The sequence below is a fragment of the Gracilinanus agilis genome, chromosome 4 (genome assembly GCF_016433145.1).
Source record: "Gracilinanus agilis isolate LMUSP501 chromosome 4, AgileGrace, whole genome shotgun sequence".
NCBI lineage: Eukaryota > Metazoa > Chordata > Mammalia > Didelphimorphia > Didelphidae > Gracilinanus > Gracilinanus agilis.
This window is the reverse complement of record NC_058133.1, coordinates 193,949,610-193,966,984: the sequence shown is the minus strand read 5'-3', so window position 1 is coordinate 193,966,984 and position 17,375 is coordinate 193,949,610. Positions and strand designations below refer to the sequence as shown.

Genomic DNA, 17,375 nt, shown 5'->3' with positions numbered 1-17,375 from the left:
CAATGTTAATAAGAATCTACATGTGGTCAATATAAGATTTAGAGTCTATAGTAGTATTTCTCTAAATGGAGGAGGCTATCTTTGGCAGGGCAAGGTGCAAAGAGACTGAAAGCTATGGAATACTAAATGACTAATAGGTGGTTGAAATACCTAAGAAATATAAATACAGGAATAACTAGGTGTGTAGAATATAGTGGTATTATGTAGTACAGAGTGCTCACTTAGGTAGCATATATACCATGTAGCCTGGGGAAAAGAGGATAAAAAATTTGAGAACCACTGTCTTATATATAAAAAGTGATTTTGATCAACAATTTGGAAATAGGTCTTGCTCAATGACACATGTTAAAACCAGTCGAAATACGCATCAGCCATGGGGATGAGGAGAGCTGGGGGAGGGGGGTGAAGGGGAAAGTAAGAGTATGAATTATGTAACCATGTTAACTTTTCTAAAAAATAAATATTAATAAATGTTTTAAAAAAATAAAAACCTAAATAAATAAATTTAAAAAAAGTGATTTCGCTTTAGCCAATCTTACCAGTACATAAGTGCCATTTTGGATAGATCTTGTTCTAGGGATTGGAGAGCCAAGTACATTTTAGTCTTTAGTTTGCTAGAGAGAATTGGGAAAAAAAAAGTCAAAATAACAGTTGACATGAAATTGTGAGCATCAAATTGAAATAATTCAAAGTCCATCCTCTCTGACTCAGAGCACCGACTACTAGGCATCTATCTACCCAGGAAAGTCAATGAGAAAAAGAAAGGTACCATATAGAGCAGGGGTCGGCAACCTTTTTGGCCGTGAGAGCCATAAATGCCACATTTTTAAAAATGTAATTTCGTGAGAGCCGTACAGTGCTCACAGTGTGTGCTCCTGTAACAGTGCCTGAAAAAAAATTGACTTTATGGCTCCTCCAGAAAGAGCCATATCTGGCCCTCAAAAGAGCCAGATATGGCTCGAGAGCCATACGTTGCCAACCTCTGATATAGAACAAAATATTTATAGTAGCACTTCATAAGTAGTAAAGAAGTAAAAATAAAGTCAACCTCTATCAATTAGGAAAAAACAAGATGTGGCACATGAACATAATGGGTTTTGAAAGGGAATTTTTTATTCTCTTTGTCTATTTTAAGTTAATCAATCAAGAACTTAAAGTATCCCTACTTAACACTTAGTAAGTCACTAACAAGGAAAGTTCACACCCTAACTGGCCACAAGCACTGCCCCGCCCTTGGCAGTCCTAGGCAAATTGAAAGGCTGTGATTGTTTCTTCCCTTTCACATGGGTTATTACTGAACACAAAGAAATATAGGAAGATATATCTTAAACTGATACAAGGAAAAGAAAGAAGACTGAGGAAACAGGGCAACAAGTAAATGAAAAGAATAATAAAAACAAAACAGAAAATGAAGCTTGGTTAGAAAGTATATCAGAAGGCATCTTCCCCGCTTTCTGGAAATGAGACACCATTTGTTACTATTCATGAACTTTTTCTCCTTTTTTTTTCTTTATTAATAAGTGATTAAGTCTGGGGGCAGTTGGGTGGCTCAGTGGATTGAGAGCCAGGCCTAGAGACAGGGGGTCCTAAATGCAAATCTGGCCTCAGATACTTCCTAATTGTGTGACCTTGGGCAAGTCTCTTAACACCCCGGTATCCCCCAGCCTGTACTGCTCTTCTGCCTTGGAACCAATCAATACATAGTATTGTCGTTAAGATAGAAGGTAAGGGCTTAAAAAAAATAAGTAAATAAAAATAAGTGATTAGTCTTTTGGAGGGGGAAAAAGAAGGGACACTTTGGAAATTAAAATGATATAAAAAAGATATCAATAAAAATATTTTAAAAAATAAATTGCGTGTATCACTATAAAAATGCATATAGTCAGAAAGTTAAGACAGAATAATGCATAGATTATAAGCAAACATTTCTTAAACACTTGAAAGCTATTTCAGTTTGATTCACTAAAGTTGATTTTGTAATTTCAGTTTATGCCAAAGTAACAAGTTTGTCTGGTAAAACCTCAGATGGGGTAACTATTAATGAAACTGATATACTATTTCCACAATACCTATACTCTGTTCAATATGTTAAAATGCTAATGCAACAACAAACTAACAATCACTCACCCTTCAACTCTTATAATCAGCTTTACAGACATTATTTAAGCATTAGTAGATTTTTATTAGCTCTATTTTCAAGATATCAATATGGATAAAAAAAATAGTAAAATGGATTGATTCACAGATAATCTTGGCAAATTTCTTAGCAAATATCCATCCATGTTTTGTAATGAAACTTAGTATTTTTTAACCAAAAAGAAAAAAAATTTTTTTTTACTTACTTGTCCCCTGGAAGTTTATACAGATTAACAAGGCCTTTAAGATGCTTGGAGAATTCATCAAAATTTTTCTCTCTATGAGGAAGAAATGTTCAATGAAGACAGACAAAAATTAAATTTAACTTGATTATTCACTGCAAAGAAGCTAAATCTGAAGCTTTTGTTTCAGTCATTTTCTCAAATCTTTCTCCACCAAAGCCCTGTACTATATCTGTTGAATAACAACACTCAACAATTTTATACTTTTTTGTCTTCCTGGCCCTGCCTCATTGTTATAGTGAAGAAACTAATAAGCAGTTAAAAAAGACAAATCAAGAGACCTTGATTAATTCACATTGTGCAGATGACATATTGATCTGAATATAAGCCACAAGTTCCACCCTACCCTTTATCCCTTAATTTGGCTTCTATAAAACCAAACTGTACCCTTTAGTTGCACTGTGTATGCCACCATAAAAACTATATTTTTTCCCTTGCATAACTGTGAGAAATTTGTCCCTGAATAATATACTATACTGACAGATCACTCTTTTTGTGAATGAATTTTAAGCATTAAAGGAATACTGACTGAAATAACTAGATGGTATAGTGCAGTGAGGGGCAAACTACAGCCCGAGGGCCAGATGCGGGGGGAGGGGGCCCTGAAATGTTCTAACAGGCCTCGGGGACATTATGCCTAATCTGACGAATACAATGAGTAGGATACAATACAATGAAACTTGGAAAGAGTTGCCTTAGAAACAGACTGACAGATGAGCATTTCCTTTCCTTTGGCCCCCTCTTTAAAGTTTGCCCATCGCTAGTATAGTGAATACAGAGCACTAGACCTGCAGTCAGGAAGATATGAGTTCAAATCCTGCCTCAGATACTAGCTCTGTGGTAATTCATTTAACTTTTGTCTGCCTCAGTTTTCTCATCTGTAAAATGGAGTAACAGTATCTACCTCCTAAAGCTGTTCTGAGGATTAAAGAAGACAAAAGTACTTTGCAAATCTTTAAAAGCCATATGAATAGTATTAGTTGTAATAGTGTTATTAGGATTTAAATCGCTAGAGTTAGAAAATATATCCTCTCCTTTTAAGTAACAAGGCAATCATATAGCTTTCAGAGTACTAAAGTTTCAAACAATAATTAAGGATTAAAAATTATTTCACATCAAAATTTTGCCTTAATTTAAAATTTTACTGATGTCAAAATTCTTTGTTATGAGGGATGGCTCAATAGTAGGGAGGAGGAGATGGATCCAAAGAGTAATCTATGACTCTGGGGATAGAGTGCCAGGCCAGTGCCAGTGCCAGGAGTCAGGAAGATCTGAATTTAAATCCTGCCTCAAACTCTTACTAGTGAGACCCTAGGCAAGTCACTTAACCTCCATTTGCCTTTGGAGGAGGAAATGACAAGCCATCCCAGTATCCTTGCTAAGAAAAGTATTGGCATGCTTTAGCATTGTCCAAGGGATCATTAAAAGTGGAATACAACTGAATACCAACAACTAAAATATAGCAATAACACCTTAGTTTTAAAGACCTTATTGATGACTTTTATTTTTACAATACCTAAATGTCCAGATATATGCTCTCCTGATTCCCCTTCTCAGTGAGATTTTTAAACATTCAAAAAGCATTTATCTAGCTCCTAGTATGTGCTAGAGACTAAATTTAAATAGCTCCTGCTCTTAAGAAGCTTCCATTCAAATGAGGCAGACAACACAAATGATAAATATAATGTGTACAAAATAAATACAAGGTAGTATTCCTTGTAACACAGGGAAAAAAGTTAAATAAAATCAACCAAAAAATATAAAATGCATATGCTAACACTATACTAAGATTCATAAAAGTAAAAAATATATAAATTTCCACTTCAGTTTTCTATTGGTATTGGAACTGTAGAAGTAGAAGTCAATAGTATACTCCCTTTTCACAAAGGGAAGGTTTTATGGGTGTGGAATAGTTTATATTCTCTAAGATTCATTTGATGTGTATTAAGTTTTACTGCATTGCCTTTCTTTCTCTCTCTCTCTCTTTAAAATTCTTTATTACAAGAGGTGGTTCACTGGATAGAGAAAGAAGGAAGGATATCTGTAAATAAAGGTGAGGTAAAAACAAGATTTCATCAAAAATTTTTTTAAATCTAGAACACAGAAATAAAAAAGATTCTACCATTTCATTCATGTTAATGTCAAACTAAGTATATTCTGATTATTTTTCTACCAGACTTCCAGCTTAAGACTTAATTGAATTCACTGTGTTTTAATACATATTCCAAGATACCTCCATATAGTATTCTGAAGGTTCAGATTTTGATGTTAAATAAATTTTTTTCAATGTATACTTCTTCCTATAACCTCTGAAGAAACAAAACTAAGTTTGCTTTAAGCAATGAAATGTTCATCTAAATCCCAGTAACAAAGTTGTCTTTGGTATGTATAATGATCCAAGTTAACACATTTATTCTCTTTATAACTTGTTCTTGAGAAGGAGTTCCATGATGGCAGAAGGAGGGAAAAGTGCCATGCCAAGGATGCACTAAGACAAGCAGCTTTGCCAAAGGACAAAAAGCTTTGCCCTAGGCCCTACATACAGAGGTAGTAGATAAATGAACAGTGTCAAAGACCAACAACAAAAAAAATCTTTCAAAAAATAAAAACCTTGTAATATTTTCTTCCTATTGCTTGAATTTCTCTAAATATTCCATCATTTAGTTACTATGCTGCAGGTATTTTTGTCTCTCTGCAGAGATCACAAGGCTAAATTAAACAAAGATATATAAAAAAAAAAACAACAACTTTGAAAGGTGATATGAAATTTTAAGCTAAGACCCTGAAAATCTACCAAAAGTTTGATTTCCTTCAGAGACAAGAGAAACATTGTCAATCAATATCAAGTAATTTAAATATCATTTTCTCACCTGAGTTGTTGCACTAGCTCAGGACAGCTCTGAAAATAGAAAGATTGTTTTTTTAAAAACTCAAACACAACACTTTTGAACAATAAATTTCTTTTTTTCCCCAAGAAAGTCTTATAATGAAAACATTCCTTTCCAATTGAAAATCTAATGGAGTTTTTTTTAATCCAAGAAAATATATTAGTTTTAAAAAACAGTAGTTTAATAAATATTCTAGAATCTCTTTTTTCTTTTTTCTCACTGGGAGTCTATATGACAAAACTATGTTATTAACAGGTTTTTATCATATTTCCAATTATTCACTTTGAATGAAATTCATTTTAGAATTGAATCATATTGAATTTCATGGCATAACAAGTTATACAATAGAATAAAACTCCTATGAATACCTTCACAATACTATAGCTGAGTCAATTATTTAGTCCAGGGGTTCCCAACAGAGGGTTCAAATCTTTAAATATATATTTTTCATATAAATATTTATTTTTTATTTTTTATTTAAATTTAAATTTAATTTAATTTAAATTTTAAAAATTGTTTTAAAATTTAAATAAATAAAAATTCTTTAAATAGAAAATATGAGAAGCCTGTCAAAAGGCTAATTTTTCCTTATGAAGAATTAATTTTTACTTGCATAAGCATGGTAGGCCCAAGTATTCATTTCATATTTCATAAGAGTTAGAGAAAACAAGTACAGAAGTAAAAAGGGTTGGAAACCCTTAATTTAGGCAGTGGCTCATTAAATACCTAAGCCTAAGAATGATCGAGTTCACTTTTAGATTGTCTTTCTGTATAAGTCCAACAGTTTCCAAAGAAATCTCAGGAGCACATACCACAGGATTCTCTCCATGATGAGCTACTTTGACATCAGAAAGATGCCCCGTAGGATCTAACTGCACTTCCACATAGAACATATCTGATGTGATGTAACATTCAGTACCATTGGCACTAAGATGAGAGCCCAGTCTGACAGGAACCAAAAAAATAAAAAACAATTATTAAAAGATAAATGAAGAACTCCTCCCCGACACCCAATAAGTCAACAAAGACTTAAAATGTTTCTCTATGGTCTAAAAATTACTTACGCATTCTGTCTTGCTATAGACTCCAACCGGTCAGTCATTGCTGGTAAAGATGTCACTGAAGAAGGGAGAAAAAAATCTATCAGACTTTTATCAGAAATGGGGACAACAGGTGTAGAATAGTTCATATACTCTAAGACTCACTTGATATGTTGGTAAATTTACCAAATTTCTTTTGTGTGTCTCTCTATTTTTATATTTTTATTCAAAAAGATGGCTCAAAGGAAGGCTTAAAATCAAGCTAGTTAACACATCATTATGTACCTTTTGGAAGCATTATCTAGATCAGCAATGGGCAAACTTTTTAAAGAGGAGGCCAAAGGAAAGGAAATGCTCATCTGTCAGTCTGTTTCTAAGGCAACTCTTTCCAAGTTTCATTGTATTGTATCCTACTCATTGTATTCGTCAGATTAGGAATAATGTCCGGAGGCCACAGAACATTTCAGGCCCCCTCCCCCCTTTCCGGCGGTAATTTGCCCATCACTGATCTAGATGAGCCTTTGAAACATATATCTGCATGTCCATTATGTGGTTGGTAAAACTGTTACTGAATTTTAAGGTCATAGGATTAGTAACAAGATCGGCAGGAATACTAGATTCTAACCAGGGTTAAAATAAGCTCTATCTGTTGGGAGAGCTAAACACTGAACTTCCCCATCTCAACTTTGATGGCATAAACTGGTGGTATTGGACAAATTATGTTTTAACTAAAACAATCCAAACATTCTTTTTGGATAGTGTTAAAAAAATTAAGAATAACATCAAACACACACAGGGAGAATAAATACCTCAGCTGAACTAGCCTAATTGGTGATAAATCACAACAAAAACTCTACAGTTATCAGAAAGTAAACAGTATAATAGCTACCAAATTGAATACCTGAATTTATTTTAAATCCTTTTCCTGAAAACATTCTCTATTAACAATGCTAAAAAATTTTCAATTAAAATGTTTAATTTTCAATTAAAATTTTTTAACTTCTAAAATAACAAATGTCCTAGGTTCAAATCTGGCCTCAGATACTTCCTAGCTGTGTGACCCTGGGCAAGACACTTGACCCCTCATTGCCTAGCCCTTACCACTCTTCTGCCTTGGAGCCAATACACAGTATTGACTCCAAAACGGAAGGTAAGGGCCCCCAAAAAATAATTAAATAAATAAATAAATAAATGAAATAAAATAACAAATGACTCGTTATGAAGAAAGCACAAAGGTTTAATCTAGGTACCCACATTTAACTGTCATCATTGATCTTTTTAGATTTGTTATTAAAAATAAGGACTAAAAGGAGAAGTTTACAAAGTTTAAGAAGTTTTTCACACATAAGTATCACTAGGTTTAGTAACAATTGAAGTAAATACCTAGAATCAAAAATCATGTCTGCCTAATTTCTGCTTAAACATAATAAGCTGACCTTGATAGATGCTTTAAGATTTACAAATGCTTTACCAATGTTTTTTCATTTGGGCCTCACAATAAGAGATAGATGAGGTCAATCCAAGACTAAAAGCATTATCCCTGACTGAAAGATGTGGAAACTGAGGTTCAGGGTGGTGAAAGTTAACTCCTCCAAGGTCAGGACAAGCCAAAAAGTATCAGAGGCAGGATTCAGATCAAAGTTTTCTGACTCCAAAGTGCAAAGCTCTTTTCATTAAGCCACATTGTCTCTTATAAATCATATAATATCTGAGATGGGAGGAAAAAAATCTAAAGAAGGCTATGTGTTTCAAAAGTGCAGACATACCTTTGAGTGCCTTCTGCAAGGTCTCCAAACAACTGACCAAATACTGGTGCCCGCTGGTACTCATCACAACTCGTTTTTCCTATATAGAGGAAAAAAGAATACTGAAACAATCTTACTGGGAACCACTGAATTACAGCAGAACCTCACTATCATAAGAACTGACATTTATGTAATACTTCAAGGATATTAACTTACCAGATACCACAGTCATTATCCCCATTTTACAGATGAGGAAGCAGAGGCTCACTGAGGTAAAAAGACTTTCCCAAGATGACAGCATCAGGAGGATTATTAGACCTCATGTCCCTTCTGACTCTCAATCAAGAGTTCTTTCCTCAGTACTACCCAGCCTTTTCCTTATGCCTAAATCTGTTAAAGACATTCTCTCTGCTCAGAACCTTTCACGATCACTATTGTGTTGAAAGCCGTTATATGTAAAGAGCCAATTGGAGAAAAAGGTTTAAATTTAGGGCCTGTTATCTGGACCTACGTGACCAATCCAGGCTGAGGCAGTCTTTGTGTTTGGTCCTGGTCACCTGAGCCCTGAAAAGCTCTGGTACCAGCAGGTAGATTAATCCAAAAACAACTTGACCCCTCCAAGAGGCTATTAGGAGTCATTTAGAGAAATAGAGTCTGTAATAGATGTTTTATCTGGATCCCATTACAAAATCATTGGCAAGTAAAACTGCGTGTATGATTTTTCTGCACTGCATGTCAGATGCAGATAGAATGGACCATCTAAGGTAAAAATCTGAGGCTCCTCTTTTGACTCATTTTTAGATCCCCACATTCTCTCAATATTCTTATTGGAAAGCTTTCAGTCCTTAACCAGACCAGCAGCTACTGAGTTAACAATTCCTCTCCTTGACAATTTCTCTCCTTGATAATTAAGAAGCCTGAAACCTAAAAAATATATTACTTAGATAAGGACTGGAGCCGGACAATTTAGTCCAGACTATCTGACCAGGTGCAGATCTGTAAATCAAGGCAGAACGCAATTAGTAAACATCTCCATGAAATTTATTTCTGCTTCCGGAATTATCCCCTACTAACTGGTGGTTGGAACTTGGCCCTTGTCTTTGCACCCATATCTCTATTTTTTAGGCTTTAATGAATTGTGTATGATTTATAACCCCCTTCACAGCTGTGATTCTTTCTTTGTGTTCTTTGTTTGAAACCAGTATAAAATAAAGTCAAAAATCCCATAGCGTGGGATCAGCATGGGCTAACCTCTAGTTCGGCTGTTCTCAGTTTCTTTTTCCTGTCTTAGCAATCCGACGCCGTAAAATGCCACTCAGGACCCCTACCATATAGAGCTGGTCCTCTATACTATTGCCTACTGAAAAAGTTCAAACTCTTTAGTCTTGCAATTCATACTCCAGTACCTTTTCACTTTCTTCCTCTCCTAACACTGTCTAGAAGACTTTTATGAACCAACCAAACTGGATTCCTCATCATTCCTTATACAGATTCTCTGCTTTTCTATTTTCATACTTATACTTACTTTGTCCCATATTCCCTATAATTCCTTAATTCATACATCCTCCTGTTGAATTCTTGATCATTTTTTGAAGCCCCCTTCAAATGCTCTATTCTCAGAAAAGCCTTACTGATTCTCCTAATCAGTAATGACCATTTTCTTCCTTAGAGATCACAAAATATTTTCCTTCTACTGGTTTTTTTTCCCCCACTTAGATATATTTTGCATCCCTGTTTTATTTTAAATGTATATTCTTTTACAGAATACAGCAAGGAATAACAGATTAAAAGCAGGCCTCAAAGCCAGGAAGACCTAGGTATATTCCAGTAGCATCTAAAACACTTTGCCTCATATCTTTATCATTCTTACCGTAACCTGACGAATGAGCTTAAAGGTTTCACTCCAAGGTCTGTTTTGGTTAAATTTTGCATGGAGTCTTTCCAAAAGGGAACTCATCTTAGTCAGTTTCTCTGCCTCTGTAATATAAACAAAGAGATGTCATTAGGAAATTTTATTTACAATATGACCTGCTATACTTAAGTTTTCTTACAAAATAATGGAAATATTTATAGTCATGTTCAAGTATTAGTGCCTCAGCCAATTAAACCAATGCTAAATTATAAGCAACTAGTTGCTTATAATTTAATATATAAAATACATATTAATATAAAATATATAATAAAAAGCAAATAATTGCTTATAATAAATGCTAAATTATAAGCAAATAAAATGCCATTTGGCCAAATGCCTAACATGTGGATTAGATAGCTAAGCTGTAGAACAGCCTATAACGTTTCACCTAATATTGTATTTTTATGGGACCCAATAAAATTAGTAGGTTAGGATATGACATGTTAGAAGAACCTCAGTGATATTATTTACTAAAAATAAAATATATTTAATGATACAAAGGCATACAAACTAATGACCAGAACTAAGGAAGCTATAGTTGAACTACACTACTGTTCAACCAAGTAAAGAGAGAATAAATATAAGGTCATCTCTATTTCATACTATCAATATTTGTAAACAGTTTAGTGACTGGAAATTTCCATCCTTTTAAAAAAATATCAGAAGGAAAGGCTTCATGGAAGAAGTGGCATGCATTGGAGTTTAATGCCATGAACAGGAAATAGCATTAGCAGATGAGAAAATACAGGGAATGTTCAAGGGACAGTTTGACTGGAGCAAAGAATATGTGGAGAGGATGATAGTAAAAAAAAAAAGGTTTGGGGAGGAAGCTAGGTGGATCAGTGAATTAAGAACCAGGCCCAAAGATAAGAGGTCCTGGGATCCAATCTGACCTCAGACACTTCCTAATTGTGTAACCCTGGGCAAGTCACTTAACTCCCATTGCCTAGTCCTTACCAGAATTCTGCCTTGAAACCAATAAACAGTATTGATTCTAATACTTTAAGGTTTAAATTCTAAGGGTTTAAAAAATAAAATTTTTAAAAAATAATTTAAAAAAAAATGGCCACTGAGGGTTTCTGGATAGACAGAAAACAGAGAATAAGAAAAAGTCAAGGAACCAGAGGTCAAGAGTAGATGTGTTCTTTAGAAAGGCATCTCTGTAGTATAGCGTTAAGATAAGAGCAGCTAGATGCGACAGCAGATAAGAGTGCCAGCCCTGGAGGCAGGCAAGACCTGAATTCAAATCCCACAGCATACACTAGCTGTGTGGCTTTGGGCAAGTCACTTAACCCTGTTTGCTTCAGTTTCTTCATCTGAAAATGATCCAGAGTAGTAAATGGTGAACCACTCCAATATCTTGGCCAAGAAAACCCCAAATCTCTTAGGGTTGGACACAACTAAACAACAATAGGTCAACTGATAAATTAAACTCTCAGGGGCCCAAATCCTTTTGATCATGACACAGCCTATATAGACATGTAAGGCCAGTAGCAGCTCTTGGTGTGCTAAGGTTAGGTCTCAGGTAGCTTGGCAATACATCCTAAAGTTGGCGATAAACTGGATATAAGCCTAATACCTGCATGAGCCTGATAGTAAACAAGTAACATAAGGGAAAGTTGAAAAGAACTTTGAAGTGAGTTCAAAAGGGCTTTAAGTACTGAGAGTATTAAAAGTATAGAGCTCAGAGCAAAGAGAAAACTAGATTTGCATCTTGACTTCCAATACCTACTAGTTACTTGGGCAACTCATTTATTCTAATATTGATTCTAATATTCTAAGGTTTAAATTCTAAGGGTTTAAAAAAAAAGGTTTAGAGAGACAGCTAGGTGGATCAGTGAATTAAGAACCAGGCCCTTACAGTCTTATTTTCCTCATCTGAAAAATGAAGATAACTACTTTAGAAAGCAAACAAGAGTGGTACAATAGAAAAAAAAAATCAGCTCTAGATTTAAATCCCATCTCTGATGCTTACAACCTGTGTGACTTTAGGAAAGTCACTTAACTCACTAGGCCTCAGTTTACTTATCTGTAAACAGAAAAGGCTTTCAACATTCCTTCCAGCTCTAGATTTATGATCCTATGAACACTTATCCAAAAGCACTATTGTAAATAAAATGTTCTGCCAACTTCAAAGCCTTATATAAATGCAAGATTTTATTATTCAACAAATATTTATTATGTACTTACTGGGTTCAAGATACTGAGGCTACAAAAACAAAATAATCATTGACTTTTATGGAAAGAGGGTAGGTAGATACAAGATATAAAAAGATAAGTAAATAAGAGATGATTAAAGGAGGAAGAAAGCACTAACAACTGCATAGATCAGACAAGAAGACTTGAAGTAAAAAGTGAGTCCTTTGTTGAGCATTGTACACTCCCAACTTGGGGGGCAGTCTATGAAATGGCACAGAGATGGAATATGGATTCTTGGGAATAGCTAGTTGGCCAAGCAGACTGGAACCCAGAGAATGTGAAAGGAAGTAAAATGGAAAGGTAGGTAGGAGCCAAATTGTGGTAAGCTTTAAATGCGTGGGTAAGAAGTTTGTATTTTACTTAGAAGCATAGGGAACCTCTGAAGCCCTTTAAACAGAGGAATTACATATGCGAACATGTGGCTTGGAAAGATTATCTTGGCAACTATCTAGAAAAATTAAAGAGAGAAAAGAGCAGAAGCAGGTAGAACATTTACAATATTTTGGGATGTTATTACAATAATCCAAATGAAAGGTAGGCAGGTCTGAATTAGAGTGGCAGCAATTTAAATGGAGATAATAGGGCAGATGTGATGTTATATCGATAAAGCTGACTATGTCTTGGTAATTAATTAGCTTTAGAGGCAGTACAAGACAGGGACAGGAAAATCAAGAATGTCTATGAGGTTGTGAACTTGAGTAATGGAACAAATGTGATCCTCTCATTAGAAATAGGAATTTTTGAAAGGTGGGGTGCAGGATATGGGGAGGAGGAAGGAAAGATGAGTTCTGTTTTAAACATACTAAGTTTGAAATCCCCATGTTATATTCAGGTAAAGATATCTAACATGTAGTTGGTAATGCAGGACTCTTAATTCAAGAGAGACAAATAATATTTATGCTTTCCGTTACGGTATTATACAAAACAATTTTATTTTTTACTTAAAAGCCTTAAGCTGAAAAGCTTCAGATAGGGAGAAGTATTCATTTATTCCATTTTATATCAGTCTTCTAAATTCTCTTATGATTGTGTTAATCAACAATAATTAAACATTTATTAAGCATTTACTATATGCCAGATACTGTCTAAGCTCTGGAGATAAAAGGAAAGGCAAAACACAATCCTTATTCTTATGTAATTCACAATCTAATGGGGAGACAACATGCAAACAATTATGTATAAGTAAGATATAGAAAAAAATAAATTAGGAACAGACTCAGAGGAAAGGCATTAAAATTAAGGAAAACCAGCAAGAGGGCTTCTTGGTTGTTTCCTGCTAAGTCTTAGTATACGGTGGTTTTTTTAGCCAAGGAAACAAAATGGCAAGACCTGTGTCTTAGGAACAATTGTTTGGCAGTTATGTGCAAGATGGATTGGTGAGAGGAGAAACTAAAAGCAGGAATAATGAAGCCTTGTTTCTTAAAATTAATTTCAAACTAAAGATAACTTGATGGCAGAGATAATCGGGAGTTCATTTCAATTAAGATGAAAGGTCAGGGGGCAGCTGGGTGGCTCAGTGGATTGAGAGCCAGGACTAGAGATGGGAAGTCCTAGGTTCAAATCTGGCCTCAGACACTTCCTAACTGTTGTATTTTTATAAAATCCAAGAATTAAATTTTTGTTCAAGAAAATTTTTCAGGAAAAGAAGCTTGCTAACTCCTTAATCCAGAGAATGAACTGTTTGCAGAAAGATGCATGAAGAATCTATACTGCATCAAGAAGATCTAGAATGAACTTTTGGGTATATTGATTGAACTGATGGGGGTTGAACAGTTACTTTGAATGTACATTTTTATGCCAAAAGGGGACTGCCCCCAATTAGTTTATTGATTTATTTATTTATTGGTCAGTGGGCCTAGCAAAACATTGGTTTTGCTTTCTCTCTCTTCCAATTCCCTCTTATCTCTAACTATTGTAGTTAGAAGACCTTTGTGGGTACAAGATGATTATGTAAAATGATCACTTGGGGAGACCAGGCACCCAATGATCATCAGGGGGGATGGGGTAAATGGAATTAGCTCACCCTCATACTGCCCTTCTCAGCTCTTGTTCCACCTGGCTGTAGTTACTTTGATCTGTACACCTCATCAAATTTAACATATGCAAAACTGAACTGATCATTTCTCTCCTCTCTCCAAAATTCCAACTCTAATTCTATTAATGGCATCACCTTTTTCTACTAGGATGCCAGATTTTTCCTTTTCCCTCTCCCCTACATATCCAATTAGCTGCCAAGTCCTGTCATTTCTATCTCCAATCTCCCTTATCAGAGATACTTTTCTCTTCCCCTCACTACTGGCACCCAAGTTCAGGCCCTAATCTCTGTTCACATAAATGACCAAAACAAAATCCTAACTTCTTGCTTTTAATGTAATGTAATGTAATGTCTAATTTAGGCTCCACACTGATACCCAAGGAACACAACTAAAGCCTTCAGTGGCCTTCCAAATAAAATGTGAACTACACTAATATAAGCAAATGACACTAAAAAGGTGAATGACATGTACTGACAGTTTTTTCAGAGAATCTCTAAATAGATTATTTTCCAGAGTTAAAACAAAGAACAAGACAGATAATTATTGAATTAACTATTAATTCATCTTGCCTGTTAACCAGTCACTAACTTCCACTGACAAAGGACTATCAAACCAAAGAAACAGTAGGTCCTTCCCAACCACCTCAGCTTCTGTTACCTCAATTTAACCTCCTTTTCAAAAACTTGTTTAATTACCCCCTTTTCTGTAGTTTGGAGGAAGTCCCCATACCTACAGTTCCATATGACTTCCCAGATTATAATCTATCTGACTCATTTAAAGACCCATCAGTATTGCTAGTTTGGTAGTTGTATTTTTTCAGGTTGACTGTCACCTGTGATGATCAATTTTGTCTCCAGAGAAGAGACAAAGAACCGTATCTCCTCCCTTTTGTAAAGAATAACAGTGCTGCTTGCACCCAGTGTGGGATTTGAATACTTTGGGAGTTTTGCGATCTATTGGGAAGGACTGGAATTGCTGGCAGAATAGATAGGACGGTGGCAGAGTTTCATTTGAAGGACTATGCGTGAATCAAGCCGCGGTGCCATGATTCATTCCTTCTGGAATGGAATGAAAGAATGTCAAGCAAATCCTTGAAGATGCAAGCCTGACATGAAGAAAGATGTTACAGCCAGACATACAGCAATTATGGATAAAGTTATGAAAATGGATGAAATCTCTGAGAGAAAAGAACAAGAAAGGCAACAGAGCATAATGACAAAAGTGCTATCCAAGGAGAAAAGAGAGATGGATTTAAGTGCCACCTTTCACAAATTCCCTGTGTGACCCTGTGCTTTAGCTTTTTCGACTGAAATAACAACAGCAAGAGACTTTGCAACTCAAATTTAAAAAAAAAAATTTAAATTGTTTTTACACATAATTGGGGAAAAAAAATAAAATGTCAAGTTTTCAAAAAAACATTTTGAACTGAAAATATACCCCTAAAAAGCATTTTCATAAGCACCACGGAAGAAAAAAGATATTCCTTTATGAAACTGTAAATCTTCATTTTGTACTACTTGCTTAACAAAAAGGAAATAAATTCCATACATTACTTTAAAAAAAAAAAAAGAATAACAGTGCTACTCCCCAATTGATAAATGGGCAAGGGACATGAATAGGGAATTCTCAGATAAAGAAATCAAAACTATCAATAAGCACATGAGAAAGTGTTCTAAATCTCTAATAATTAGAGAAATGCAAATCAAAACAACTCTGAGGTATCACCTCACACTTAGCAGATTGGCTAAAATGATAGCAGGGAAGAGTAATGAATGTTGGAGGGGATGTGGCAAAATTGGGACATTAAAGCATTGCTGGTGGAGTTGTGAACTGATCCAACCATTCTGGATGGCAATTTGGAACTATGCCCAAAGAGCTCTAAAAGACTGCCTGCCCTTCGATACGGCCATAGCATTGCTGGGTTTGTAACCCAAAGAGATCATAAATAAAAAGACTTGTACAAAAATATTTATAGCCATGCTTTCTGTGGTAGCAAAAAACTGGAAAACGAGGGTATGCCCTTCAATTGGGGAATGGCTGAACAAATTGTGGTATATGCTAGTGATGGAATACTACTTTGCTCAAAGGAATAATAAACTGGAGGAATTCCATGTGAATTGGAATGACCTCCAGGAATTGATGCAGAGTGAAAGGAGCAGAGCCAGAAGAAAACTGGTAAAATAGAATGTAATGGACTTCTGTCCTAGCAGCAATGCAATGACCCAGGACAATTCTGAGGGATTTATGGAAAAGAATGCTACCCACATTCAGAGGAAGAACTACAGGAGTGGAAACACAGAAGTTAAACAACTGCTTGAAAACATGGGTTGCTGAGGACACGGTTGGGGATGTAGACTCGAAAGGACCACACCAATGCAACTATCAATAATATGTAAATAAGGGGAAAATAAAAACATGAATCATGTAACCATGGAAAATTTTTATAAAAAAAAAATCTAAATCCAAAAAAAAAAAAGAATGGTGCTAAATGCTGTGAACACAACTGGATTTGGTTTGTGTTTTGATTGGGTTTTGCTTACCTATTCTTCTTTGTTACAAGGGTGGACTCATTAGGTGATAGAAAGAGAATATATTTGCAATAATATATTACAAATACATAACCAAAAAATAGCACTAAACAATTTTAAAACTAAAAATAAATCCTGACCTTGATATTCAAGAACTTTCATGGCCTAGCATTGTTTAATTGTCCATCATCATCTGATGTAAGGATCATTTAGCTTATCCTGCTGCCTATCCTAGACCAAATACATGACAACCCTGATCTCTCTTGTTCTTCAAAATCCTCTAAGTCTTCATTCTTAACTGACCACCCAGATACTCAAAATGTTTAGAAGTATTTAGGAAAATACCTGTGCCACCTACTTCACAAAGTTATTGAGAGAAAAATGCCTTCATAGGTAGTAGTAAAGCATTTCAGAAATGTCAGCTAATACTGTCCAGACATAATCTTTCACAAATTCTATATTCCAGTCAAACTAAATTACTTTCTGTCTTCCATTCTGTGTGTACCACCTTGCACTGTCTGTTTTCATGTTTCAGCCCATGCCAAAACTATACTTAGAATGAATTTGCGACCCTTTTTAACTATTACATCCCCCAACATCAGCATTAAAGATCCAACTCTGGCTAATTCTCATATGGAACTTTCTCTGC

General features: G+C 35.1%; 1 protein-coding gene across 1 annotated transcript in view; it reads right to left on the bottom strand.

Moving 5' to 3' along the window:
* Positions 1-10,020, bottom strand: part of MED1 (mediator complex subunit 1) — a 28,435-nt gene extending 18,415 nt beyond the window's left edge. Inside the window, exons 1-7 of the mRNA XM_044672407.1 lie at positions 9,922-10,020; positions 8,073-8,151; positions 6,331-6,385; positions 6,079-6,211; positions 5,249-5,277; positions 2,343-2,414; positions 540-614 (exon numbers count right to left, since the gene is read on the bottom strand). Coding sequence (XP_044528342.1) covers positions 540-614; positions 2,343-2,414; positions 5,249-5,277; positions 6,079-6,211; positions 6,331-6,385; positions 8,073-8,151; positions 9,922-10,008 — 530 coding nt within the window. The 5' untranslated portion in view covers positions 10,009-10,020. The remainder of the gene's footprint in view (positions 1-539; positions 615-2,342; positions 2,415-5,248; positions 5,278-6,078; positions 6,212-6,330; positions 6,386-8,072; positions 8,152-9,921) is intronic.
* Positions 10,021-17,375: the final 7,355 nt, after the last annotated feature.